Here is a 27549-nt window from a genome sequence, read left to right on the forward strand (position 1 = left end):
GCAGGGCAGGCTGGAAGTTGAGAGGCCGGCAAGGAGGTTGCCCACTGAAGAGATAAATACGGCCTGGTGTGCCCAAAAGGGGGGACTCAGCCCCAGTCATCTCTTCACCCCTCCTAGCCTCCTAAGGTTCCAAGGTGTGTGTATTAAATTAAATCAGTATGACTGATTCACTTTGTTATAAAGCAGAAACTAATAAAAAAATAAAAATTAAAAAAAGAAATTAAATCAACTCCAGCTCCTGGAAGGCCCCTTTCTCCCCCCGCCCACACCCCCCCACCTTGCCTTCTCCACACACAAGGCGGCCGTGGACGCTCGGGATCCAGCCGAGGAGGCATCAGGCTGCTAAGGGAGCCCCGTCCCCCAACCCCTCTCCCCCAAACAGTCTCCACCAGATCTGTGCCTTAGTTTTATTTTCTTTGCTTTGGTCTATACAAAAAAACCAATAACCAAAAACATAAAGCGATAATAATAAAAGTTTCTACTGGGACCTTCCCCAGCCCCCCACACCCGTGTGCAGGAGGTGGTGGGGGGAGTCTGAAACAGGAAGGGGAAGAGAAAGCCCCTCACCGCACACCAGAGGGGTCAGCCAAGAGCACTTCTCAGGGGGTCAGCTAGGGCAGTTGTGTGGGCAGGACAGGTGCAAGGGAGCTGCTAACCCTGGGAGGGGCCAAAGCCAACTGCGCATCCTGGGGAGGGAGCAGGCCGTGTCCTGGAACAGGGGAGGCACTCTCCGCATCTCCGCCCCATCCCCCCAGTCAGACGATCCCTGAACTTTTCAAGATAAGCTTTGGATTCTGGGCCTTTGGGCCTTGAACCTGGGGCCTGGAGACCCCCGGGGCTCAGTACAGTTGGTGGAGTTCAGTGACCAAATCGGAGCCAGCCGGAGAAGGAACCACAGCCCTATGGAGACGGGCAGCCCAGGAGGAGCGGGGGGACAAAGTGGGGGCCTCAAGTCTAAAGCTTTAGTGCCAGGGCCTCGGGGGTGGGAGGGGGTGTCGGGCCCTGGACCCACAGCCCAGAACAGAAAAGCAAGAGCAGATCGCCATCCCGAGAAAGACCCTACAGAGGACCTCTGAAGGCGCGGGGTTCAGCAGGAAGTTGCAGCCCTCCTGCCCAGGCTCAGGCACTTGGCTATCTCGCCCCAACGCCTGTGAGGAGAGCCTCTCAGATGGGGAACCGCACCTGGAGGGAGGGGCAGACACAGAGGGGTCAGGCCGGCCCCGTGGCCCGAAGGAGCTCGTGCGTAACCCGGCCACCATGGTAGAAGGGGCGGGACACCTCGCCTCGAGCGAAGATGACAGGATGAGGCAGGCGAGGCACACCTTCCCTGGGGGAGCCCAGCACCAAGAGGCCCCACACTTGTTCCCCCCAGAAAGGAGCCAGAGTTTCAGGGGAAACCTGAGAGGGCCTCCATGAGAAGGAGGTTCTGAAGGGAAGGGGAAGCCCGAGCCCCAGCAGCCCACAGGGGGAAGGAAGAGCTGCAAAGCAGGGCGGGGAGGGTTCGCCATACTAGGGTCCAGGCAGCTAGGCCAGCATGTGGTCCGCAGTGGGGTAGGGGGGCCTGAGGCCGTCGCTGTAGTTGTCAATGGGATAGTCCCCATCCATGTCCATGTGCATCTCCAGGGGGTCCAGGGGCACGTCGCTCGAGTACATGGGGCGGTAGGTGGCATCCATGTCTGGGGAGGAGAAGGGAGCTCCATCCAGGGTCTCAGGTTACCCTGCGGGGGGGGTCTGGACAGCCCTCAGCAGCACCTTCTATCTCTGCCCGCCCCCAGGGGGTCCGCCCCCTTCCCCAGACTCTCACACCAGGGACCCGGACAGGAGTGCATGTGGACACGACAGTGGCTGTCACTGGTCCTTTGGCCCAGGGGTCACAAAGTTGCCCCCTTGCTCACACCCACACAAGCACCCCCTCTGCCCTGGGCTGTGCACACACTTACCATCTGCGTAGGGTTCATTAAGGGGGATCATGCTCTGGGCCTGAGGATGGAGACAAAGAGAAAGATTGGGGGAGGGGAAGGGTGGAAAACGCAGGCTCCAGGCTGGGGGCGAAGACCCCTTGACGGAGCAGAAGATGAGACAGGGTTACACAGCGCTCTGAGGAGCTCCTCTCCTCAGGCACCTCCCCAGGGTGGAGGGTCCCACCATTCATGCTTGGAGGCACCCGCAGAACTAGAGGGGGGAGGGGAGTGGAGGGGAGAGGACTAGAGAATGGGTGCCAGGAGCTGCCCCACCCAGGATCAGGGCAGCCTGCAGCCTGTACAGCACCTTAGTGCAAGTTAGAGAAAGGCACCCCTGCCCCAACACTTCGTATTCGTTTGGACAAAATAAAATTGCCATTTTGTAGGTCAAAAACAGTAGATGGTTCAAGCTACTACTTCCATCTGCTGGGGATGGTCATAAATGATCCAATTATAAAATAACAATCTATGAAGTTGACAGGATGGTAGGGGCCTCCCTAAAAGTGCAATCCTCGTGCAGTGCGCAACTTGCACAACCAGACGCTGCAGCCCAACCCGGGATACTCACAGCCTCCCAGGCTGCAGGGTCGTGCTTGAAGAGGGAGTTGGTGAGCTCCACAGACACACGCTTTCGGTAATCTGGGTTCTTGTCCTCGGAGATGCGGAACAAGACAGCAGCAGCGTAGGTGGCTGAGCAGAGAAAAGGACAGGCCAAGTCAGGGGCCTGCCTCCACCCAGGCTGGGGGAACAAGGCCCAGCTCCCCACCTCGCTCCCTCGCCCCCAGCCCAGCCCCTCACCGGTGCCCTCATTGCGGGAGTGCAGTAGCTCCATGAGTGGGGCTGAGGCCCCCTCAGCATCAATGGCGTCGGCCGCCTCCTTGTCCTGGGCCAGCTCGCACAGCACCCCGGCGGCCACACGCTGGATGTTCTCCACGGAGGAGTACAGGAGCTGGGGAGAGGGGGCGTGGGGCGGGCGTGAGGCAGGCGGGCATGAGGCACCTCACCGCCCTGCCCACCTCTGCCTCCCTTTTTTGGATTTAACCCAAGCCCATAGTAGAAAGCGTGAAAAGTCTAAGAAAAGTATAAAGAAATGGAAAAGCACACTGGACACAATCCCCCACCCAGACACAGCTTCTTTCCATTGGATTTTTATCATAGTCATATACATATATTTGATTCCTGTTTTTTTGCCAAACATTGTAGCATAAAGCATTTTCCCACATTATTCAATAACTTTTCTTTAAAAATCTATGAGTTCATGGGAATTCCCTGGCGGTCCAGTGGTTAGGACTCTGCACTTTCACTGCCGAGGGCGTGAGTTCAAGCCCTGGTCAGAGAACAAATCACAAGCAGCACAGAGCAGCCGAAAAAAAAAAAAAATCTATGCGTACATATTGATACTCAAGAGAGAAAGAGATAGAGACTTGGATGGACCTAGAGACTGTCAAACGGAGTGAAGTAAGTCAGAAAGAGAAAAACAAATATCGTATATTAACTATTAATATTTGTGGAATCTAGAAAAATGGTACAGATGAATCAGTTTGCAAGGCAGAAACAGAGACACAGATATAGAGAACAAAAGTAAGGACACCAAGGGGGGAAAGCAGGGGGAGTGGGGGTGGTGGTGGCGGGATGAACCGGGAGATTGGGATTGACATGTGTACACTGATGTGTATAAAGTAGATAACTAATAAGAACCTGCTGTATAGGGGTTTCCCTGGCGGTGCCAGTAGTTAAGAATCCGCCTGCCAATGCAGGGGACACAGGTTCGAGCCCTGGGCCTCCGGAAGATCCTACCTGCCGCGGAGCAACTAAGCCCATGGCCAAAACTACTGAGCCTGCACTCTAGAGCCCGCCAGCCACAACTACTGAAGCCCGCGCACCTAGAGCCCGTGCTCCGCAACAAGAGAAGCCACTGCAATGAGAAGCATGCGCACCACAACGAAGAGCAGCCCCCGCTCGCCGCAACTAGAGAAAGCCTGTGCGCGGCAACAAAGACCCAACTCAGTCAAAAATAATACATAAATTAATTAAAAAAAGAAAAGAACCTGCTGTATAAAAAATTAAATTAAATAAAAAAAAGAGAGAGAGAGAAAGAGAATGCTACAAAGCAAAACAACAACAAAAAGTAAAAAACCTCATCAATCGCAAGTGAAGGTAGCTACCGGCACCAATTCCTTACTCTGAACATTAATAATTAAAGGAAAAAACTTTCAAAAACTAAAGGTTCTTCTTCAACACCATTGTCTATGACCACATGATATAATGGACCATTCCTTTTTTAACCATTCTCTTATCATTGGACAGTCGGTTAATTTTTAATTGTTAGTAGTAACATTGCAATTGTCAGCTCTGTGCATACATCCCTGCCATGTTTTCAATTACATTATGTTATTTCACAAAGACAGAGTCCCAAACCTGTACTACTTGGCTGTCTATACATATTTCAAAACTGCTTTCTGGAAAGGTTTTACCACCTTATCTTCCCACCAGCAGGGTATAAGACTGCCCATTTTATCACATCTTCATCAGCACAAAGCACTTCCTTTTTTTTTTTTTGCGGTATGCGGGCCTCTCACTGCTGTGGCCTCTCCCTTTGCGGAGCACAGGCTCCGGACGCACAGGCTCAGTGGCCATGACTCACGGGCCCAGCCGCTCCGCGGCATGTGGGATCTTCCCGGACCGGGGCACGAACCCGCGTCCCCTGCATTGGCAGGCGGACTCTCAACCACTGCGCCACCAGGGAAGCCCAAGCACTCCCATTTTTTTCTTTGCCAATTTGATAATGGAAAATGGGCCCTCACTGCAGGGTAAGCTTCATTTCTTTAAACTCCTGGGGCTGAGCATTGCTTTTTTTTTTTTTTTTTTTTTTTATTAATATTTATTTATTTATTTGGCTGCGCCGGGTCTTAGTTGCGGTATGCAGGGTCTTTAGTTGTGGCATGTGAACTCTTAGTTGCGGCATGTGGGATTGAACCCGGGCCCCCTGCATTTGGAGTGCGGAGTCTTAGCCATTGGACCACCACGGAAGTCCCGAGCATTGTTTGTTTATGAGCCACCTGGGAATTGCATGTGCCTCTTCTTATATAACTACTGGGGTCTAGCACTGGGGTCTAGTATTAACGAGCTCTTTTTATATGAAAGATATTTAACTCTTGTCTGTTGTGATGCTTGCAAATATCTTCCCAGTTTGCTGTTTACTTTTCAATGCTTCTAGGTTTTTTCGGACATTAAAACATAGCTTTTGTTTTCATTTGCTGGCATTTGCTGAGTGGTCACTCCTGGTGCGGCCACTTTTCTCCAAACTCCTCCAAAGACCTCTTGATGCCTGGCTCAGACCCCCTCAAACCCATGGCTGTCAACCTTCCCCTTTCAGCAGTGGGGAGAAGCAGGGGTTGGGGGAACCTCTCCTGCCCACCTGCCCCAGACTCACCTGCACAAACAGGGGGATGGTGTTGAGTCGGAAGATCTCCATGCGGTTCATGGGATCCCGGGCGAGGATGTGCAGGGCTCCGGTGCAGCCTTCCACGATCTCCTCCATCCTCACGCCATCCTGTACAAGAGGAGCCGTTGGGGCATAGCAACAGGTAGCCCTTGGGAATGGTCACACACCCCCATGACACTGGCAAACCTCACTGGTCCTGGGAGTTGGCATCAATTGCAACTCGCCTCCCTATTTACACACTCGCATGCGCACACGTTCACACAGGGGACACTCTGACTCCCCGGGTAGAGGGTCACAGGCCCCTGCAGCTCACTTACCGTGCAGGGCTGCTGTGTGCCTGCAGCCATGTGGCGCTGGGCATCCTGGTGGGCCTTGACCAGCAGCTGGACGAGGCGGGGAATGACCGCTGCCTCCTGCAGTGGGGCATGGTTGGCTGGGCACAGGGCCAGATTCCTGATCAGGCCGATGGTCGCCTGGCAAGAAAAGGGACACTCATCAAGGCCACTTCTTGGGCATCACTTCTCCAGCATCATCTCCTCCTTCCCCTCTCATCTCTTCTGTCCCCGAGGCCAGCCACAGACATGCTGGAAGATCTCCAGAGAATGAGATCACCCCCAGCCCATGCCCCTTATTCCATACGATCTGTGGGTCCTCATGTCTAACTCTTAGAGCCCCTGCTAAAATGATACCCCATTCCAGAATATTCCATCAGCCCCCAGGCCCTGACACTGCCCCCTGTCCCCTCTCTCTTACCTCCCACTCACAGACAGACAACATAGTCTTGCTTTTCTGATAGTTCCCAAGACCCTGATTATCAGGGAGAGGGAGTCCTCACTAGGGTTGACCCCGAAGCCTCCTGCTTTGGCGACGCTCACACTGTAATCAATCCCCAGCAGGCGGCTCTGGGAAGAGGTCTCTGCCCCAGGGTCCTCCAACTCCCAGGAGCCATTCTGGCCTCCCAGGGCTCCTTGGGGAGCAATTTATCATCTTATTTGATCCTCAAAACAAGAAACCAGGAGGGCAGGGATGAAAATCATGGGGGAGATGAGGACAGGGTGGATGACCTGCCAAGGTCACTTGTCAACTTAGCTGCTGGGTCAGGGTGCAAACCCTCCGCCCACCTCGAGCTTGTGCTGCAGACCAAGACCAAGGAGGGGAGGGACCGTGTGCTGCCCTTTATTTATTTATTTTTATTTATTTTTTTTTGCAGTACTCGGGCCTCTCGCTGCTGTGGCCTCTCCCGCTGTGGAGCACAGGCTCCGGACGCGCAGGCTCAGCGGCCATGGCTCACGGGCCCAGCAGCTCCGCGGCATGTGGGATCTCCCCGGACCGGGGCACGAACCCGTGTCCCCTGCATCGGCAGGGGGACTCTCAACCACTGCGCCACCAGGGAAGCCCTGCTCTTTCTTTAAAATACAATATATATAATCACTTAGAGTCATTCTTATCTGGACTGTTATATTGTTGAAAATGTAGTCAATAGGAGCCCCTGCCAGCTGGCTCCTGTGCCCTTTGACAAGACCTCAGCCTATGGCAGCTTCCTCACTCTCTGGCACCAGGTGTCACACACACCGGTACCTCTGCCCTGGCTCACCCTCACCTCCCCTGCCTGTGACAGGGAACTGATACACATCTCTCTTCTACCCAGGCAGCCTCCTGAGAAGCAGGCTCCACCCTGGCTCCCAGTAGCAGACACAAAGTATCCCCGGAATCCTCTCTACCCTTTGTCTTTTTCGCAACCCTCCTGAGTTTGAGCAGGACACATAACACAGTGCTAACGTCCTTGCATCCAGATGTGGCCAAATGACCAAGTTCCAGAGTATGGGCTGAAGTGATGTGTCCCACTTTCTGGTCGCTGCTAGCCCTCCCTACTTCTCCAGGGTTAAAAGGCACCTATGAGGATGGTGTAGTCCAACTGTTCGTGTGAGGACAACCCTCATGACCAGACCCTCTGGCATAAGGAATGTGCTCCATGGACCACCAATATCACCTGGGGGCTTGTTAGAAATGCAGACTCTCAGGCCCACCCCAGGCCCACCGAATCAGAGCCCGCAGTTGAATGAGACCGCCCAGGGTGGTCCTGTGCATGTTAAACTTTGAAGCTCTATTCTAGGAGATGGCTGAGCTACGAGATAGAAGGAGTCTGGGTCTCAAGAGCAGGGCCACTGTGGAGGTCTAAACCGGAACACTGAGAGAGGAGTAAACTTCCGTCTTATCGGAGCCGCTGTGTTTTAGGCCTCTTTGTTACCGCAGCTTTGCCTGAACCCATACAACGCCTCATCCTGTCTTCAGAGCTCCCCCCCTCCTCCCCACCATGCAGTGGGCGGTACCTTGACCAGCGGCCACTGGTTGGGCTGGTTGAGCAGCTTGACGATGGCCGGGATGCCGTAGTTGAGGCGCACGGAGTTCTGAGCCATCTCGGCCTCAGGGTGGCGGCTGGTGAGGTGGCGCAGGGCACAGATGGCGGGCTCTGTGATGTCATCCTTGTCACCCGCACACAGGATGGCGTGGATGAGCGCCTCCACGCCGCTGTTCTGCGTCACCAGCGACTTGTTCTTGCTGTTGTTGCAGGTCAGGTTGGACAGAGTGCCCGTGGCACAAGTGAGGACATTGACATCGTCCATGCTCAGCTGGTTCACCAGGATCTTCAGCACGCTCTCCAGGCCCTCCTGGGGTTGGGGAAGGCAGTGCAGAGTGAGGGAGATTCCCAAACGCAGGGTCTTCCCAAGGGTACCCGGGAGAACGGATGGCCTACGGAGGTCTCCAGCCCACTCAGCTCACACTTGATGGGCCCTGCCTGTGTGTGTTCATCCCTGTGATCCTGCCAACACCCATGAGAAGGTGGTCGTGGGGCAGCTGAGGCCCAGAGAGGTTGAGGGCCTTGCCCACAGACCCACAGCTAGTGAGCCGGATCTGAACTCAGGCCTGTCTCCAAGCTCCACGCTCTTTCCTCCACCCCGTCCTGTCCTCAGACCCAACAGAGCTCTACTCAGGCCGAGGGAGGCCCCTAGGCAGAAGGAAACTGATGAGGAGGTCCATGCTTCCACGGCCCAGCTGACCCACTTTTACACGCTTCTCCCCTCTCTGGGCCTTAGCTGCTGCCCATTCAGTGGTCCCCAGGCCAAATCTGCTTTCAGGAAACATCCCTAACCCAGGAGCCTCATTCTCCCAAGGGGAGCCATGTGGGCCCTGTGATAGAACAGGAAGACCCCAGGATCTGGGGACAGACAGTCCTGAGTTCAAATCCCAGCTCTGCTGTCTGCTAGCTGTGACCAAGGGCCATTCCTTAACTCCCTGAGCCTCTGTTTCTTTTTTTTTTTTCTATTTTTCTGTGAAAACTTCCTTTTTCTTTAAATTTTTTATTTTATATTGGAGTATAGTTGATTTACAGTGTTGTGTTAGTTTCAGGTGTAGAGCAAAGTCACTTATACCTATACATGTATGTATTCTTTTTCAGATTCTTTTCCCATTTAGGTTATTACAGAGTACTGAGGAGAGTTCCCTGTGCTATACAGCAGGCCCTGGTGATTATCTGTTTTAAATATAGCAGTGTGTACACGTTAATACCAAACTCCCAGTGTGTCCTTCCCCCCACCCTTCCCCCCGGTAACCATAAGTTTGTTCTTTAAGTCTGTGAGTCTGTTTCTGTTTTATAAGTAAGTTCATCTGCATCATTTTTTTTTAGATTCCGCATATAAGCGACATCGTATGATATTTGTCTTTCTCTGGATGACTTACTTCACTTAGTATGATAATCTCCAGGTCCATTTGTGTTACTGCCAATGGCATTACTTCATTCTTTTTAAAGGCTGAGTAATATTCCACTGTGTATCTGTACCACCTGAGCCTCTGTTTCTTCATCTAATGATGGGCCCCACACTCTACCTCCAAGTACTGAAAGGGGTAAAGGAGCCAATGTCCCCAGGGCCTAGTGAAGCCCAGCACATGGCAGGTGCTCAACAAGCAGCCAACTGATGCAGTTCTTAGCAATGACAGTCAGGTTGGAAGGAGGGACCAGAAGACTTGTCCTGAAACTGCATTTTTCCTTAAGCTCTTTTTAGGCACCGGGGGCCCCCAAGCCATCTCCTGCACACTACTGCTCCCCGCCCAGGGTCTAGGTCAGAACTGTTCCTCTGACACCACCTGAACCCCAGCCAAGAAACATCAGCCTCCTTCATCTAGTCCCCTTTCTGAATCCCTAATAGGGATTAGAGCCTTGAGCCTAAAGGGATGAGGGGCTACAGGGCACTTCCATCCCCAGCCACAGTGGAGCAAGATACAGAGGCCTCAGGCCTCCCCAGCTCCTAAGGTCAGACTCCCAGACAGGAGGCTGGACACGGTAAGATGGAAGGACGAGGTGGCTGAAGAGGCAGACCCGGGCTCCACGACCTCCCTCACCTGCTTGGTGGCCACGTCCGAGAGGTTGCGCAGGGTCCAGAGGCAGTTCTGCACGAGGCGGGGGCTGTTGCTCGTCAGGTGTCTGCCCAGGGCCTGCATCCCACCTGGGGTGGGAGATGGGAGCACGTCAGCCGCAGGGGAGCACCGCTGACCGAGCCTGGTCACTGGTCAGGGCCCCCACCCCCGCCTGCCCGGCCACATGGGCCACCCTCACCGGCCACAGTACTCACCAGCCTCCACAATAGCGGGCTTATTGCTGGGACACACGGACAGCACCTTGAGCACACGGCTGGTGGTCCAGAGCAGCTTCTCGTAACTGTAGTTGCGCATGATGTGCACAAGAGCCTGGGGTCCTCCATTGGCCAGGATGATGAGCTGTGGAAGGAGAGGGGAAATGAGTGTGAGACAGACAGGGACTATGACAGGGAACAAAGAAGGAAGGGGGGGTGACAGAGCTGTTATTACTGTGCTTCCTCTAAAACCTGAATAGCTTTTGTGACTATTAAATAAGCCAAAATGTTGAAAAAAAAAGGTAATACACAATGCTGGAAAGGATGAGGTGAAACTACTGACATACATTGCCACTGATGGCATTGCAAATAATGCAGGCCTTTTGGAAGGTACCTGGAGCTCTGAGTAAAAGCTTAGAGATATTAAAAATCCTCAGCCCCACTGATGAAAAACTTCTCCCACTCTCTGGGAAAGGCTGTGTACTTGAATATGTTCATTACAGCATCGTTTGTTCATAAAGGTGGAAAATAGGGCGCAACCTAGATGCCCTCCCTCAGAATAAAGTCTGGGGCCTCCACTTAAATGAAATGCTATTTGCTGTTATAGAGGGTGGTTTTGAGGACAGTCTAGCAAAAAAAAAAAAAAATTAATATCATGCAGAAAACAGACGCAAAGTTGTAAATTGCTATAACTACAACTGTGTACAAATATGCCCACAGGAAAGCACTGGAGAAGCACATGGTTGTATGAGGATAATGAATTTTTTCTTCCCCTTGTCCTCAAAATATCCAGTCATATGGTGAAACATGTACATCTGTATACACATATATATTTAACCTAAAAAGGGTAACAAGGCAGTGTCCTGAAGCTGCCACTGGACAGAGGGTGGTGCCATGAGGGCTGCGGGTCTTGGTTGGGGGCGGGGTGTGGCCCACCTTGCTCTCCTGGTTGCCGTAGGCCAGGAGCTGCAGGCAGTCGGTGGTGATGGCCAGGAACTTGGGGTTGTTCTTGTTGAGCAGGGGCACCATCTTCTGCAGCCCGTCTGCCAGGCGCACCGCCATCTTGGCGCCCTCCTGGTAGAGCAGCAGGTTGTGCAGCGTGGTGATGGCGTAGAAAAGGACCGACTCCACGGGGGAGCTGGGGGAGGGGCAGGGGGCTCACGTGAGTCAGGTCCCAGGTGAACGTGGGCCACCTCCCAGGACTGACACCCCAATGCTGTCCCTTGGGTCCAGCCCCACTTTTTTTTTTGGCCACACCATGTGGCATGTGGGATCTTGGTTCCCTGACCAGGGATCAAACCCATGCCCCCTGCAGTGGAAGCGCGGAGTCTTAACCACTGGACCGCCAGGGCAGTCCCCCAGCCCCATGTTTTTTTTTTTGTTTTTTGGGTTTTTTTTTTGCGGTACGCGGGCCTCTCACTGTTGTGGCCTCTCCCGTTGCGGAGCACAGGCGCCGGACGCGCAGGCTCAGCGGCCATGGCTCACGGGCCCAGCCGCTCTATGGCATGTGGGATCTTCCCAGACCGGGGCACGAACTCGTGTCCCCTGCATTGGCAGGCGGGCTCTCAACCACTGTGCCACCAGGGAAGCCCCCCCCAGCCCCATTTTTAGGCACAAAGCACACAGCACCTCTCCTCTCTCCACTGGGACCAGGACTCCTCCTGCTCTGTGCTCCCGGCTGGGTGCTAAACGCACGGTTGGTCCCCCCAACACCTGTCCCTACTGAGTAACTGCCATGTGGAAGGCCTCGTACTAGAGAGGCCCTGCAAGGGACTCAGAGGGGAATAAGGTCAGTATCTACACCCTCAGGTAACTCGCAGCCTAATATGATGTAAGGAAAAAGGCCAATCAACACTGGGAAAGACAAAGGTGGCAAGGGACTTTGCACATGCTGTTCCCTCTGTCTGTAATACTCTTCCCTTCATCTACACCAGCCAAACTCCACTCATCCGTCAACCCCCTTCCATTAGAGTGAACAGCTTCTTGGAGCTCCGCTGACCAATCTTGGACACACCTTTGCCCTCATCTATACTGTATCCTGATAACTAACCTGCGAGTTACGTGCCTGTCTCCCCTGCTAGGCTGTGAGAAGCTGAGCACCAAGACTGGGTGTGGTTCTGCACCTGGCACATAGTAGGTGCTCAGTAAATGTACGGAAGCCCAGGGACGTGGGCAGGGTGGGGAGTCCAGGGGAGGGGAAGCCCCAGGCTCCTGCAGTGAGTAGGGGTCGGTACCTGAGCATGCGGACCAGGGCAGGGATGCCCCCCGACTTGAAGATGGCAAGCAGCCCCTCACGGTGGTGGGAGAGGTTGTGAAGGATGCTGGTGGTACAGCGGGCTGTGTCCAGGTCGCTGGTGTTCTGCATGGCACGCACGACGGCTGCTACCAGCTGGGGCGAGCCCATCAGTGCCCGCCGAGACGCCTCCTTCTTCGACAGCTGGTTCACGATCATGGCCGCCTTGGTCACCACCACCTGGGGGGAGGGGGGAGGATGGGAGGATCTGAGCAGATGGGCCAGGTTGGTTGCCACTGTGAGAACGAAGGGCCAGGAGACCCCTCCACAAAGCTCAGACAGAGCCGGGTCAGACTCTTCCCACCGATGAGGCTTTGGGTCAATGACCTCCCTCCACCCCAGGTAAGGCCCTCTCCTGCAGACACTTGACCTCTCCCCTCCCTGCCCTGCCTCCACCCCGGCCAGACCCCTCACAGACCGGGTCCTCATCGTTGAGCAGTTTGGTGAGCTCAGGAAGGGCCCGGGTGGCCAGCTCGGCGTCGTCCTGGTAGTTAATGAGATGCACGATGGCCGACTTCAGGAGCTGGGATGGCTCGGCCAGCCGCTGCAGGTTGGTGGTCTGTCCCTCCACCTGGGTGGCTAGCAGGGAGCTGTCCTCTCCTGTCACACCAAGACACATGGCCTCCCGCACCCGCTTGGCTCTAGCTGTCGTGGACATCTGGTAATCCATGTCACCTGGGGGACAACAGGCAGGAACTGAGCTGCAGGATGCAGGCAGGGGGACAATGGGGAGCAGGCATCCCATCTGGGTCCTCTGGACTGCCTCACAGACCACCACTCATAGTTCTACCTTTAACCAGTGACCTTGAGCAGGGCATCATCGCCTCAGTTACATCATCTGTAAAATGGGGCACCACCTGTTCTGTCCGTCGTAGGGAATTCTTATGAGAATTAAATGAGATAATAGTTGTGAATTGGGACTTCCCTGGTGGTCCAGTGGTAAAGAATCCTCCTTACAATGCAGGGAACGTGGGTTTGATCCCTGGTCAGGGAACTAAGATCTCACATGCCACGGGGCAACGAAGCCCACGTGCCACAACTACTGAGCTCACACACCTCAACTAGAGCCCAGGTGCCACAAACCACAGAGCCCTCGCGCTCTGGAACCCACACGCCACTACAGAGCCCACACGTCCTGGAGCCTGTGCACCACAACTATAAAATAGAAAATCCACACGCCACAACTAGAGAGAAGCCCGTGCACCACAATGGAGAGCCAACGTGCCGCAACTAAGACCCAACGCAGCTAAAAATAAATAAAATAATAAATAAATCTTTTTTAAAAAGTTGTGAATTGCTCTTAAAAGAAAGGATGGCAGGGGGCTTCCCTGGTGGCGCAGTTGTTGAGAGTCTGCCTGTTGATGCAGGGGACTCGGGTTCGAGCCCTGGTCTGGGAAGATCCCACATGCCACGGAGCAACTGGGCCCATGAGCCACAACTACCGAGCCTGCGCGTCTGGAGCTTGTGCTCCTCAACAAGAGAGGCCGCGACAGTGAGAGGCCCGTGCACCTCGATGAAGAGTGGACCCCACTCGCTGCAACTAGAGAAAGCCCTTGCACAGAAACGAAGACCCAAGACAGCCAAAAATAAATAAATAAATTAATTTTTAAAAAAAGAAGAAGAAAGGATACATGTGCCTGGCACATATTGCTAAAAAACGTTCAGAGATTATTATTATTAAAAGGAATAGCTAATATTTTTTGAGTACAGGCACACCTTGGAGATACTGCGGTTTCATTTCCAGACCGCTGCAATGAAGTGAATATTGCAATAAAGTGAGTCATGAATTTTTTGGTTTCCCAGTGCATATAAAAGTTATGTTTACACTGTATGTAGTATATTAAGTGTGCAATAGCATTATGTCTAAAAAATGTACATATCTCAATTTTAAAATACTGCCAAAAAATGCTAACCGTCATCTGAGTCTTCAGCAAGTCACAGTAGTAATATCAAAGATCACTGATCATAGATCACTATGACAAACAGAATAATCATGAAAATGTTTGAAATATTGCAAGAATTACTAAAATGTGACACAGAGACATGAAGTGAGCAAATGCTGTTGCAGAAATGGCACCAATAGACTTGCTCTATGCAGAGTTACCACAAACCTTCAATTTGTAAAAAACGCAGGATCTGCGAAGTGTAATAAAGGGAAGTGCAATAAAACGAGGTGTGCCTGTACTTATTAAGTGCTTTCCTTATACTTTTCTCATTTAATCTTACAACAATCCTAGAACGTAAGGACTATTATTATCTCCACTTTATAGATGGGAAAACTGAGACACAGAGAGGTTATAAGAACCCAAGCTGGGATCTGAACTCAGACAGCCTGACTCCAGAATCCAACCCCGACTCTATGCCCCTCCCTTAACCACCAGGTAGGGGTAGGATGAGACAACCTCGGTCTCTTTTCAACCCTGAAATCTCACGGTTCTAATTATACCCTCATCCTCCCCAAAGGAGACAACTCTCCCATTATATGGGCAGGCAAATAGAGGCCCAGAGGGCCACCCAGTAGAATAGAGCAGATCAGAGGGAAAGTCCAGACTGTGGGTTTCAGCAAGCAAGAGGGGGGCTCTCAGCTCAGAGTCCAGGCTCCACCCCCTGGCGGGTCTGGGAGTCCCACAAACAGGTGCCCCGGCTTCCCAGGTGGCCCTGCCCTGGCAAGTGTCCCAAAGCCCCGAAGAGAGGGAGGCAGAGGCTCCACCCTCCAATCAGTCGGGAAGGAGGGACCATCCACATGACCTTCCCACCCGGATGCTGTACTTGAGCTACCAACACAATGCCTGGCCCTGCCAAGCTGAGAGGCCTCTGCCTGCTGTGTGGGAGGAGCTACCCAGGGTGCAGAGGCTGAGCTCTGCCGTGGCCCAGGCTGCCAAAGCCTACCCTGAACCCTCCCCAGCTCCCATAGCTCTCTGGGCTGCAACACTCAGGGCCCTGGAGGCATCTGTGGACTACAGACAGGACTGGATACGCCTCTCCCCACCCCTGACTAAGCCCCAGAACTGGGCTCTGCCTCCCCGGCATATCTGAGGCTCCTGGAGCAAGAGGACTGTGTCTTCCCCACAGTCCCTGAATTCCCTGAAGGCAGCAATGATGCCTCCTCATCACACTAAGTTGTTCATGGAAGGCAAAGACTGTGCCTCTTCTTTCAGACTGGTGGGCAGGGTCTATGCTTCCGCTCCGTACTACAGGTTCACGGAAGAGGAATCTGCCTCCCTCCCAGATGGGGGCGCTCTGAAGTTGCCGTGCCTCCTCCCTCAGACTGGTGAGTCTAAGAACAGGAGCTGTGGCGCTTCCCTGGTGGCGCAGCGGTTGAGAATCCGCCTGCCAGTGCAGGGAACACGGGTTCGAGCCTTAGTCTGGGAAGATCCCACATGCGTTGGAGCAACTAAGCCCGCGCGTCACAACTACTGAGCCTGTGCTCTAGAGCCCACGTGCCACAACTACTGAAGCCTGCATGCCTAGAGCCCATGCTCCGCAACAAGAGAAGCCCGTGCACCACAACTAGAGAAAGCCCGCACGCAGCAACGAAGACCCAATGCAGCAAAAAATAAATAGATAAATAAATAAATTTATATATTAAAAAAAAAAAAACAGTAGCTGTGCCTCCCTCCTCAGACCGGGAGCCCCCTAAAGTCTGCCTCCTCTGACCCTGACCTCCCTCCAAAGCCCAGCCTGGTTTTTGGCTGGAATATTCCCATGGAAGAGTCCCCAGGGATCCCGACCTTGGCTCTGGGGCACCGCCTGGGTGTAGGTGGTGGTCTTCTTGAGCATGTACTGGCGCTCACAGGCCTCGTCCTCCTCCATGACACCTTTGCTGCTGACCGAGGGCACGCAGGTATTGACCCCCGAGTGGATGCCCGAGTCGTAGGTGTACGTCTGTTGCCACTCGGTCACCTTGATGGGCTGTTCGATCAGGTTCATCACATCCATGGTGGCTGCTGGGGACACAAAGGAGTGGCAGGAAATTAGCTGGCCGCAGCGAGGCATCTCATCACCAGGCCCAGACCCCACCTGCAGCCTCTCCCCAGGCCCTGCCCATCACCCCTAACCCGCACCACAGCTGCAAGCCCGTCAGCAGGCTGTGGAGGAGGGTGGGAGACAGGAGAGACCAAGCCCAGGGAGGGACTGCCAGGATGGGACACCTGTCTGTGAGTCCTGGGCTTGCATCTCTGACCTCCAGCCCAGGGTGGGGTGAACCCAATGGTGGGAGGGGCATAAAGGGCCAGATGCCCCAACCCAGCCCTCAGCTCACTCACCTTGTTGTCCCGGCCCCAAACCCCCAGAGCAGGAGAAGGCATTCAGGACCTTCAACAGCTTCTAGGGTCCCGCAGACCCACCCCCATCCACTGGGGCCCCCTGGGAAGCACTGTAGAGGTGAGGCAGCTACACCCCAGGCACTGGGCAGGAAACCGGGTGGGGCAGGGAAGCAGCCAGACAGGTTTCTCTGGGAAGCCTCAGAGACTCCAAGATCTCACTTTCCTGCAGATGGGGCAGGATCGCGAATGACCCCAGAGGCTCAGGCCCTAAGAACCCCATCTCTCCAGCACTCCAGCTTCTAGAAGCCTTTCCCAGAATTCTGAATCCCACCAACCGGTTCAAATCTCAGCCACATACTACTCGGCATCTCACTGCTCTGCTGAGCCTCAGTCCTCATCTGTAAAATGGGGTAGCACCACCTCCCTCGTAGGCTGTTGTGAGGACCAGATTCGTAAAGGACCCAGCCTGGTGCCTGGCACACAGTAGGTGTTCAATGTTGGTGACCATGGCCAGATATCAGTACTGCTTCTCCCTCGGGGTGGGGCAGACCTTGGGGTGGTCACTGCTATTCAGAGACTTGGGGCCACTTGAGGCCCATGAATAGCTGGGCCTGACTCTGTACTAGGGAGGTGGTGACTCCCACTTGGTCTGTCCGGCTCCCGTCTTGGTGCTGACCTCCAGAGTCCAGCAGCTGGGAGGACGGGCAAGGGAGGCTGTGCCACAGTGAGGGCCTTCCTGGTGTCCTTCAAGAAGGCTTCCCTGGTGGCGCAGTGGTTAAGAATCCACCTGCCAACGCAGGGGCCATGGGTTCGAGCCCTGGTCCGGGAAGATCCCACAGGCCGCGGAGCAACTAAGGCCATGCGCCACAACTACTGAGCCTGCGTGCCTAGAGCCCCTGCTCCACAACAAGAGATGCCACTGCAATGAGAAGCCCACGCACCACAACAAAGAGTAGCCCCCGCTCACCGGAACTAGAGAAAGCCTGTGCGCAGCAACGAAGACCCAACACAGCCAAAAATTTAAAAAACAAATAAAATAAATAAATTTAAAAAAAAAAAGGTCATCGTCCTCACAAGTGGGCTTTGAAGCACATGCTCTGCTCACGCATTTACAGATGGGGAAACTGAGGCTCCACCCAGTCAGGAGGCATAGCAGAGAAATGACAGAGCCAGGCCCAGGCCCAGGTGTGAGTGACACCCAAGTCTGTGGCCTCAGATGGCAAGGAGACCCCAGGCTGGTCCACCCGTGAGGCTGGGAACACCCAGCACCTCAAACCCACTGTCCCATTGTGTTGGGAGACCAGTTAAGGACGAGGCTGGAGTGGCCGGTGAGCCTGGTCCCACCCCGGGAACAAAGATCACCAAGGATGATGTGTCTTCTGGGACGGCCCCAGTGCCACCCTCCGGGAGGATGACAAAGATCCTTCATGTCTCCCCGCCTTTCATGGCGACCCCAGCTCCTCCCCTGCCGTGAGCACACCTGGAACCGGCAGAGGCAGGAGCCAGACCAGCTCCCCGCAGACTCCTTCTTCTCCTCCCAAACCCCGAGTGACTCAGAGTTTCAGGCTGATACACAGAAGCAGGCTCGGTACCTCCAGATGTGCCCAGCTGCTTTCCAGGCACCGGCCAAGTGTGGCTATTTCAGGGGGAGCCCTTCCCCCCGGCCCCGCCCTAACCACACACTGCCCGGCACTCCTGCCTTCCCTGGACAGACAGACACAGAGAATACAGGAGAGTTTGGGAGGAGAAAGCCTGTCGCAGAAGCCCCAGGGAGAAAATTCAGGCAGGAGGCCTTGGACATCCAAGCACTGGAGAAGGAAGATGAAACTGTGTCAGTAAATACAGTTGCATTAACCCTGTAAAGGCCACTTTGTCGGGCAGAGGGCTAAGCCGACATCTGGATGCCGAACCTCAGTCAGATTCGCTTAGGACAAACTGGACATCTCCAGCCCTATCAGTAAAAACACCCCACCCGAGCCAGAAAAGCTGCTCCCCAGTAGAGATCACCGCCTACCCTGATGCTTCTGAGCCAAGTGAGAGCGATACGGGCCTTGGCCGGAACCTCAGGGACAATCCCCTCAACAGCCCCATATCCAAAGGGACCACCGAGGTCAAGGCTGGCCGTAGGAGGGGCGTTTCCTCAGCAGGCCCCTCACCACCCCCGCCAGCCCAGGCCTGGAGCCAAGAGAAGTTGAGGGCTGGACAGCTGCCCAGGGTGAGACAGATCCCTCAGAGGTCAAAGGACCCATGGCGGAGGGGAGGCGGGGGACGGGGGGCGGGGGGAGAGCCTTAACTAGCAAATGAATCTCATGCTTCCCTAGAAGCAACCCTGGCCGGCATTTTATTATTCCCAGTTTCTAGGGGAGGAAACAAGCTCCCGGCTGAAAAACAGTGGCGCTCTGCTCAAATCCAGATCTGCCTCACTGCCAACCAGCCTCCAGCCCACCAAGGAGAGAATGCCAGACACCCTGGGGCAGGGGGCAGGAGGGGCACAGGTGGAGCCAAGCACCTGCTGCTCGGCAATCAGGAGTCCCAGGTTCTAGTCCCACCTCTGCTGCAAAACTTGCTGGGTGTCCTTGGGCAACAGCTTTCCCTCTCTGTGCTTCATCTTCAGAAAGCGTAGCCCAGGTGATCTCAGAGGAAAGTTGATATCTAAGATTCTAGGAATAAAGAGTCAGAATTCCCATGACAGACCAGAAAAGGCTGAGGGTGGGCAGGGTCAGAGGTAGAAAGCAGTCCAGAGAGGACATGCACCAGAACTCTTCCTGAAGAAAGGATGCTGGTGGGAAGCTACTCCCGCCACAGGCAAGATATAAGTCAGACCTCAGGCAGGGCTGTCAAGCAGCCCCGCCTTTCTCCCCACCTAGTCCCCAGGAGAACCAGGGGAATTCTTTTTTTCTTTTTTAATAAATTTATTTATTTATCTGTTTTTGGCTGTGTTGGGTCTTTGTTGACGCGCGCGGGCTTTCTCTAGTTGCGGCGAGCCGGGGCTACTCTTTGTCGCAGAGCACGGGCTCTAGGCGCACAGGCTTCGGTAGTTGTGGCACATGGGCTTAGTTGCTCCGTGGCATGTGGGATCTTCCCGGACCAGGGCTTAAACCTGTGTCCCCTGAACTGGCAGGCGGATTCTTAACCACTGCGCCACCAGGGAAGCCCCAGGGGAATTCTTTCACAAGAAACAAAAGTGCTGTTTTTGCAGTTTGCAGGGTGGAGGAGGCCGCACCCGGTTTAGTCTTGTCCCTCTCCGCCCTGGACCTGGAGTGAGACCTGCCACAATGCCCCTGGACAGAGCCAGGGTGGAAGGAGGCGAGACAGTCACGGGCCCGGGCCCTGCACCCTGGCGGGAGCCGGGCAGAGCCAGACACAGGGCGGGGCCCTGAGTTGAATGGGGACACTTTGTTTAGCAAGCAGTCTCTATTGCAGGAGGAAGAAGCCAGCTCAGAGATCACTGGGTGGGGTGGGGGACCTCGCAAGGGACAGGAAGAGAGAAGACAGGGGCCCTGAAGAGGGTGTGCGAAGGATCCTTCCCCCACTGGTCCACACTGGTCAGGAATCTGCAGGCAAGCAAGGGGGCTGCTTTGGGGCCGACCCTGCCTGTCGCTCCTGCTTCCTCCTCCACGTGGCCGACCCAGGGGGCTGGCAGCAGGCACCCTAAATCTAAGACTGTCCTGGCAGAGTGTGGCCCAGCTCTGACATTAAAAAGAACTCCCAGGGGGCTTCCCTGGTGGCGCAGTGGTTGAGAGTCCGCCTGCCGATGCAGGGGACACGAGTTCGTGCCCCGGTCCGGGAGGATCCCACATGCCGCGGAGCGGCTGGGCCCGTGAGCCATGGCCGCTGAGCGTGCGCGTCCCGAGCCTGTGCTCCACAACGGAGGGGCCACAACAGTGAGAGGCCCGCGTACCGCAAAAAAAAAAAAAAGAACTCCCAGGAATTCCCAGGCAGTCCAGTGGTTAGGACTCCGTGCTTCCACTGCAGGGGGCACGGGTTCGATCCCTGGTCGGGGAACTAAGATCCTGCATGCCATGAGTCACGGCCAAAAATAATTAAAAATTAAAAATAAATAAAAAGAACCCCCACCAGAGCTACATCAGGCTTCTTCCCCCTGCCAGCACCTGCCGCAGTGACGGGGTGGGCTGGGCTGCAGGAAGCCAAGTGTCAGTAAGACACCAGGAGACCAGGACAGGAATGGGCTGCCTGAGAGGTGAGCTGGGAACAGGCTCAGAAACATTGCATTAGAGCAGTCAGGGCCCTCCAGAAGTTCCTTGGGCCAGAGGCCAGCACCCTGTGCAGACATGGATCACAGGCTCAGACAATGACAGACGAAGGGGGCCATGGGCAGGGTGGGAGGGCATGGGGGTCAGGGGAAGGCTCCATCCAGCCCCCCGCACTCACTGGCCGTGTGCCCTTGGGCAAATCATGCAACTTCCTGAAGCCTTATTCCTCCTCTGTAAAGTAGAGACAATCAAGACACTCCTTTCTTCAGACAGCTGTGTGTTGTGTGGATGGTACACAGCCATGACTGTGCAAGGCCTCTGTTGGTAGGAAAGGCCCAGGCAAGCGTCCTTCTACTAGGGAAGCACAGAAATGGCAGAGGAGGAAGCCAGCAGAGATGGGCCTGGCAAGGTAGCCGGTAGCCAGCCTGCTTTGTGGGACCCAGTACTCAGGGCAAGACCCAGGCTTCCTTTCCCTGACACCTCAGATGAAGGCTAGGAGGGGAGCTGCCTCCCGGCCCTAGGCCAGAGCCCCTGGGGTCGGGGGAGGTGTGGCCGGGGAGGACGAGTGATGTCCAGGTCCTGGGAGGGGAGGCCAGGTGGAGACATGGCGCTGCCTCTCTCCCCGGTCACACGTGCTGCCTTCTGCAGCTGGGGGCCGGCAGGCCAGTCAGGCCTGGACATTCCCCACATAGCAGCCCCAGGGGAGAGGCTGGGCTCTGCAGTGTCACCACCAGCCACCACCCTTCCCCACTGTGTCTCTGGCTCCAGCAGAGATCTGGCGAGCGGTCCCAAGCACAGACGGAAACAGACTCTAGAAAAGTACAGAGACAGACAGGACTGCATCCTTTGAGAGCCCTGTCTCCCCCATCAGGCTGGGGCTTCCCATCTAGGCCTCTCCCCTCAGACGGGTGGCTCCAAGAGAAACGTCCGCCACCCGCAGACTAGATGTTCCTTGGCAGAGACTGTGGTCTCCCCCATCAGACTGGTCATTCCAAACGGGCAGGGACTGAAGCGGGTACCATGCGTGGCCAGGGTCCTGGGGACGGGAGAAGATACAGAAGCCCATCCTGAGCTTCCAGAGGAAACCCCTCACATCCAGGCTGGAGGACAGCCTGAGCTGTGGCCCAGCACTGGCTGCGGGTGGAGGTTCAGGTCAGGCCGACCCAGCTGCTGTTTATTTTCTTCCTTCTGGGCTCCTGCCCAAAGCAAACAAACCAGGGTGGGAAAATGAAGGGGACTTGGAGGAGAGGGAAATGCCTGGCCAGGTGGCTGGACCCTGGGAACCTCCGGGCTCCCCTGGAGAGGGCTCCAGCTGCAGCGCCATTCCCTGCTGGGGACCCTGGGTGGGCAAAAATCCCAAACCGGCAGATGACCCTAAACCGGGACCCCTGGGAATGGAAAAACACTTTACCAGCCTCAGGAAACAACAGCTAAGGACTCACTTGGGTCGGTGACGTATCTCAATACCCAAGTGCCTGCTGTCCCCACCTGACCACCCCCACCCAGGGGGGCTTGGGGAGTCCGGCCCCAGCTCATGTCCACTCCTCAGGGTGTGATTCCCCAGGGTTTCATTCTGCAAGGATCGCTGCCTGGCCCTCTCCTGGAAAAGCAGGGAAGACCCAACTCTTACTTCCCTGTTCAGCATTTGCTGGAGAAAACTAGGGTTCGGATAAAGATTTGGTTAAAATTTGTTATTGTATACAGAGCATAAGATCATCCAAGAGTGAGGCTGAGAAATAAGAGGACGCTACGAAAAGAGAAGGGAAAGAAATGTTCATGGTTAGATGCCTCAACAGGATGACGGGTGACTTTTTTCTTCTCTTGGAAACTTTCCTAAACTTCCCAACTGTTTTGTAAAATGATCAGATATTACATTTTCAATCAAGTGGGAGGGGAGTCGCGTAGTGAGTGCAACCTCCACTCACCCCCAAATAAGCAGTGTATCGATTGCCCAGCCCCGTCCCAATTCTCCCCTGTCCCTGCCACTCACCAGAGACAAGAATCCAGAGACAAGAATCCTCTGTCCCCACAGTGAGGAAAGACAGTCGACCTGTTAACCCACACTCTGCAGGTCATAGAAAGCTGAGCTTCCGGCCCTGAGGGCCCCCAAAGCCTGAGGGGCCAGGAGGCTGAGCAAAGGGGGAGTGGTCAGTGAGTTTTCTCTTCAGCCTAGCCAAGGAAGCTGCTGGAAATCAGGACAGTCCACGCCCCCCAGACCTCCACCAGATTCAACCATGTCCCAGGAGGCAGGCTTCATGGTGTCGCTTGCAGAGACACAAACCCTGATGACTCGCCCCAGACACACTGCTCCTTCTCTTCATAGGGGTCACTGGGCCAGCGGCTCATGGCTACCTGCCTCTCACATGGCCAGGTCTCTCCTCCCAAAAGACACAAGACTAAGAGTTTCCCCAGGGACCCCAACAGACCTCAGACTCGCCCCAAAAGGTAGTGATTCCTACCTGCCCTCTCTCCTGGGGCAGGCTGGCTCTCCCCCAGCTCACACGGATGGGACCCTGCTTCATCCTGTTCAGAGAAGGGTCAACCCTGAGCCTCCACCAGGATCTCCCTCTTACTCATCAACTCAAGATCTCATCTCTAACAGGCAGGAAGTCTTTCCTCCTGTCTAGCCTCCATTCCTTCCATAAGAGTCCCAATCGCTCTTGTGTCCTCAGGGCTGTTGGAAAACTGCAAGCCTGTCACCCTCTTCACAGCAATCACCCGGGACTGAGTTCATTCTCTTTCTTTCTTTGTCACATCAAGTCCCCTCGGCCTTCTCTTCTCCAGGATCAATAACTCCCCATGCCTAGGGTCCCCTCCTGACCTCAAGGGATCTGGAAGCCCCGTGTTGATAGGCTCAGTACCCAGGCTGTACTGACACAGACAGAGGCCCCATTTCCCAGGCCCGTTCCGGTGTCAGGTGCCCAGTAGGCAGACGTGCCAGAACCAGGCAGGTCTGAGGACAGTGACACCAGCCCCTCCCTCCAGGACCCAGGCCCTGCTGACCCCACCCCAATCACCGGAAAGGCCTCCTCAGCAGCAGAAAACCTACTCCCAGCCCCCAGGGCTCCCAGCTCCAGAGGACAGCCAGCTCCCCGCCCAAGAGCAGCCTGGTAGTGCTGACTGGTAGAGTCCAGCAGGACACTGGTCCCGTCCTAAATCTGACTCTTGTTTCTCTCCACTCCCCAGGGGACAGGCCCCCCTTTATCTTGGCCCAGCTCCAGCCCCCAGCAAAGCAGACAACTCCCACTTCCTATACAGGGAGAAGCCCAGAACAGTCCATGGCTCGGCCCAGCTCAAGTCAGGAGGCGGCAGCAGCTCTGACCCCTTCCCTCCTCTCCCTGCCAAAACCTCCTCCACACATCCGCCACAGCCCCTGGCCTTGGGGAGACAGCCCCTTCCACCAGGAACCAAAAACCAAGCCATGGGAGGGGCAGGGGTTTCAGAGGGCAGGAGGCTGGGACGTGAGTCACCCCTACCTGGGAAACCTGCCCCCGCCTTCACCAAACACACACACCACCCTGGGCCCTTTGGGATTCTCTTCTCCCCAAACTCCTAAGCAGAGACTCTCAAAAAAGGGATGGCAGAAAAATTCTTCCCAGAGCCATGGTGGGGTGATACAGCAAGATGGGACCTGGGCTTGGCGCCAAAGGACCCAAATGCCAGCCTTGGCCCTGCTTGGGTCTCACTGTGCAACCTTGGGCAAGTTACTGAACTCCCCGAGTTTCCTTTCCATTTCCTCACCTGTAGAATGGGGTAATGATACTTGCCTAGAGGGATGGCCATAAGGATTAAGTGAGAACAGTTAATGAAAGTGCTTGGAATCTGTAAGTAGCCTCTTACCTTTTAAGTGACCATTTATCAAGTACTTATTCGGTAGTTGGTACTATTATTTCCATTTTGCCCAGGAGGTCACTGAAGCTCAGAGAGGTGAAGTCAATTGACCAAGTCCGCGCAGGTAACGAGCGACAGAGCTGGGAATCAAACCCAGCTCAGTCCAAGCCTAAATCCCTGTGCTCAGAACTGCCCCACTATAACATCTGTCCAAACAATAGCCCCTCTGTAGAGAAGTCAACTGCCCCATCCCCATTCTAAGGTGGCTCTTTTCCCCAAGCCCTCCCAGGCCGGGGAGAGACCCCCGTCACCTGTACCTGCCCAGTCAGTACCCCTTCCTTCCCATGCAATGCACTCTCAAAGCCTCATCCCTGGCAGCCCAAACAGAGATTCTAGAGGAAATGGGGTTGTAACTGGGGTGGGGTGGGACCAGGTGGAGGCACGCAGAGGGCTCATGTCACCCAAGCTGAAGCTTGATTTAGCAAGAAATGACCACTCGGATCCTACTTTTTTCCCCCTATCCCTCCAGTCCAGTAAGTGGCCAGTTTGCACCTCCTAACAATACTTCCTCAGTATTATCTTTTCATCGAAGCCACGAACCAGATTAGCTAACCTAATCATTTAACCAGTGTAATTAACAATGCCTTCCCCTCCTCCACGTTGGCACAGAGAAAAGGGAAAACAGGTTATTTTGCCCAAACTCCTTGCCCTTGTGACACCCACTGGAGCAGAAGAGGCATGGGACTCCCCCTGACCCAGGCTCCCCCTGACCCAGGGCACTCCATGGGGTGGGTCTGACCTCCGCCCTCACTCTCCCATCTACCTCCCACGGTAGAGTTGTAGGGCGGTAAGGGTCTTCCCAAGTGAGTCAGGGCAAGCAACCCTGATCCCCCCCATCTTCCCGTCATCTCAGGAATGGAGAACCTGGCTGTTACATTCCCCCTTTCTGTTCCCCAAGGAGGCCAGGGAAGGGGCTCTCAGGAAATTGTTGGGGGGAGTAGGGAGGGTAGACGCTAACGCAGCTCTGCCTGAAACCTTCCGCACTGAAGCCTTCCTCCAGTCCCACCTTCCCCATCGAAGTCTCTCCGGAAAGGGGGTGGGTGGGAAAAGGACTTCAAAAGCCTCCAGAAGGAATGCACCTTCAAAACCCAGAAATCAAATGGAAATCCAGCCCCATTGCTCCGCGCTCTTCGCACTCAATCCCCAGCCAGCTAAATAACGTGGGGGATGGGATAGAGGGGAAAAAAAACCCAGAACAATCGCTCCCCCCACCCTCAGTCAGTTTGGCCCGGCCCTGCCCCACCCCCATTCCTGGGGAGGGGGGCAGAGCTCGGGAGAGAGCCTGTAGGGCAGGCCTCCTGCGAGGGGGTGTGGTGGTCCCCGGAGACAGGAAGACAAGGAAGAAGCTGCTTCCCCTTTGGCCCGGCCCCCCACCCCAGCCCCCCCTCAGGCCCCAAGGGGCCCAGCAAACAGGATGGAGGTGGGGGCTGGGAGGACGGGGTCACAGCGCAGGCACTGCCCAGGTTCAGCCTGGCCGGCTGGGGGAGGGGGCTTTGCTCCGAGAAGGACCCCTAAAGCCTGCGGGAAGCCCCGGGCAAGGAGGCAGGAAAACCCCCAGAGAAAGCTGCCGTGAATACTCCTTCCTGGAAAGTTTGTTCTGGGTGATTTTTCCGCCAAGAAGAGGATAGAAAGGAAGGGTAGTCCTGTTCCCATATCAACACTCTGGAAGCCGCAGCTACTGGAAACTGGGCCGGTGAAATCTCCACCCGTGCACGACCCCTCCGCCCAGACCCCTATCTTGAGGCTCGGGTGCCAGACACCGGCTGAGCGCGGAGCCGGGCCCAGCACCAATCCCCCTGCCATCCCATCCCGCCTCCGCTGGCGGAGCCAGAGCCCGGCACCCACCCGAACGGAGCGGAGAGAGGCGCCGCAGGTACAGTCCCGACCAGGCTCGCAGAGCTGGAAGGCAGGGCCTCCGGACTCCGTGTGCTCACCTGCTCGGCAGGTGGGGCCCGCGTCTCTAGGAAAATGTGCGCTCAGCCCTCACAGTTGGGCAAGCCGGGCGTAGACAATAGGGCCCCACCCAGGCCTGGGGGAGTAGAGAGGGAGGGAAAGCGAGGATAACGCGTGGGGTGGGGTGACGGTGGCCCCAAAGAGACCAGCGGCAGCAAGTTTCGCAAACAGTAAATTTCTGATTACAGAGTGAGCGCTGGGACGCAGGCCGAGCAGGTTAAAGTCTCCCCCGCAAGAGGCAGGGCCAGAGTCAGGGACGCGGCGCCCAGCGAGCTCCGCGGGTCCCGGGGGAGGTGCGACCCGGAGGCACCTGCCCTGATCCCTCCCCACCCTTCTCAGACACCGGCTCTCGGAGCCCCCAGTCGCGCTCCGCGCGAACCTCGCGCCCACTTAGTCACCGCGCCCAGGACCCCAGCGCGCCCCCTGCCGCCGGTGCAGGGTGGCTCTCCCTGGCTCCCGCCCTCACCTGCCCGGGGACGGCGGGGATCGGCCTCTCGTCCGCTCGCCCCGCTTCCCTCGCCCCAGCGATACCTGCCCCGATCGTCCGCACCTGCGTTTGGAGCCTGGCCGGGCTGGGTAGGGGTCGGGCCGGGATAGGAGCCGGCGCGGGCTGCGAACTGAGCTCAGCGCACTCGGGCGGTGGCTGCTCCGGACTCTGGCCAAGGCAGCAACTCAGTAACCGAACAAAAGGCGAAAGGACCTGACAGCCAAGCCACGCCTCTCGCCCCCTCGAAGCTCCGCCCCTGAGGGAGACGCCCACCCGCTGATGTGGGCTTACTGGCTGCCTGGCCTGACTGTCCTATGGAGAGGCGGAGCCTCGCGCCCAGTCCCCTTTCACCGCCTCCTCTGTTTATCCGCTGGCTATTGGCCCCAGGGACTGCCACTCGACCCTAGGGACG

The 27549-nt window shown here is 55.7% G+C and overlaps 1 protein-coding gene across 2 annotated transcripts; it reads right to left on the bottom strand.

Moving 5' to 3' along the window:
- Nucleotides 1–393: 393 nt before the first annotated feature.
- Nucleotides 394–27309, bottom strand: JUP (junction plakoglobin). Of its 2 annotated transcripts, none has more exons than XM_079725697.1 (15): nucleotides 27201–27309; nucleotides 16059–16274; nucleotides 12746–13002; nucleotides 12269–12507; nucleotides 10971–11172; nucleotides 10035–10179; nucleotides 9805–9908; nucleotides 7737–8075; nucleotides 5724–5879; nucleotides 5395–5514; nucleotides 2760–2910; nucleotides 2530–2651; nucleotides 1941–1980; nucleotides 1511–1676; nucleotides 394–1182 (listed from the first exon to the last, which is right to left on the bottom strand). In XM_079725697.1, the coding sequence occupies exons 2-14, from the start codon at nucleotides 16264–16266 to the stop codon at nucleotides 1525–1527; spliced, it is 2235 nt and encodes a 744-aa protein (XP_079581823.1). In that variant the 5' UTR covers nucleotides 16267–16274; nucleotides 27201–27309; the 3' UTR covers nucleotides 394–1182; nucleotides 1511–1524. The 2 variants fall into 2 exon arrangements, with proteins under 2 accessions (XP_079581823.1, XP_079581824.1); XM_079725698.1 differs by having other exon boundaries at nucleotides 16059–16271; nucleotides 27201–27242.
- Between the last annotated feature and the right edge of the window lie 240 nt (nucleotides 27310–27549).

The sequence above is a fragment of the Hyperoodon ampullatus genome, assembly GCF_949752795.1.
Source record: "Hyperoodon ampullatus genome assembly, chromosome: 19".
NCBI lineage: Eukaryota > Metazoa > Chordata > Mammalia > Artiodactyla > Ziphiidae > Hyperoodon > Hyperoodon ampullatus.

Excerpts from the sequence above, each read along its gene's own strand:
- JUP (XM_079725697.1), bottom strand. The coding sequence starts at position 16,266 with ATGGATGTGATGAACCTGATCGAACAGCCCATCAAGGTGACCGAGTGG. Across the intron at positions 5,515-5,723 it reads GCACACAGCAGCCCTGCACG|GATGGCGTGAGGATGGAGGA; the intron begins GTAAGTGAGCTG and ends CCTCTTGTACAG. Across the intron at positions 2,652-2,759 it reads CTCCCGCAATGAGGGCACCG|CCACCTACGCTGCTGCTGTC; the intron begins GTGAGGGGCTGG and ends TTCTCTGCTCAG.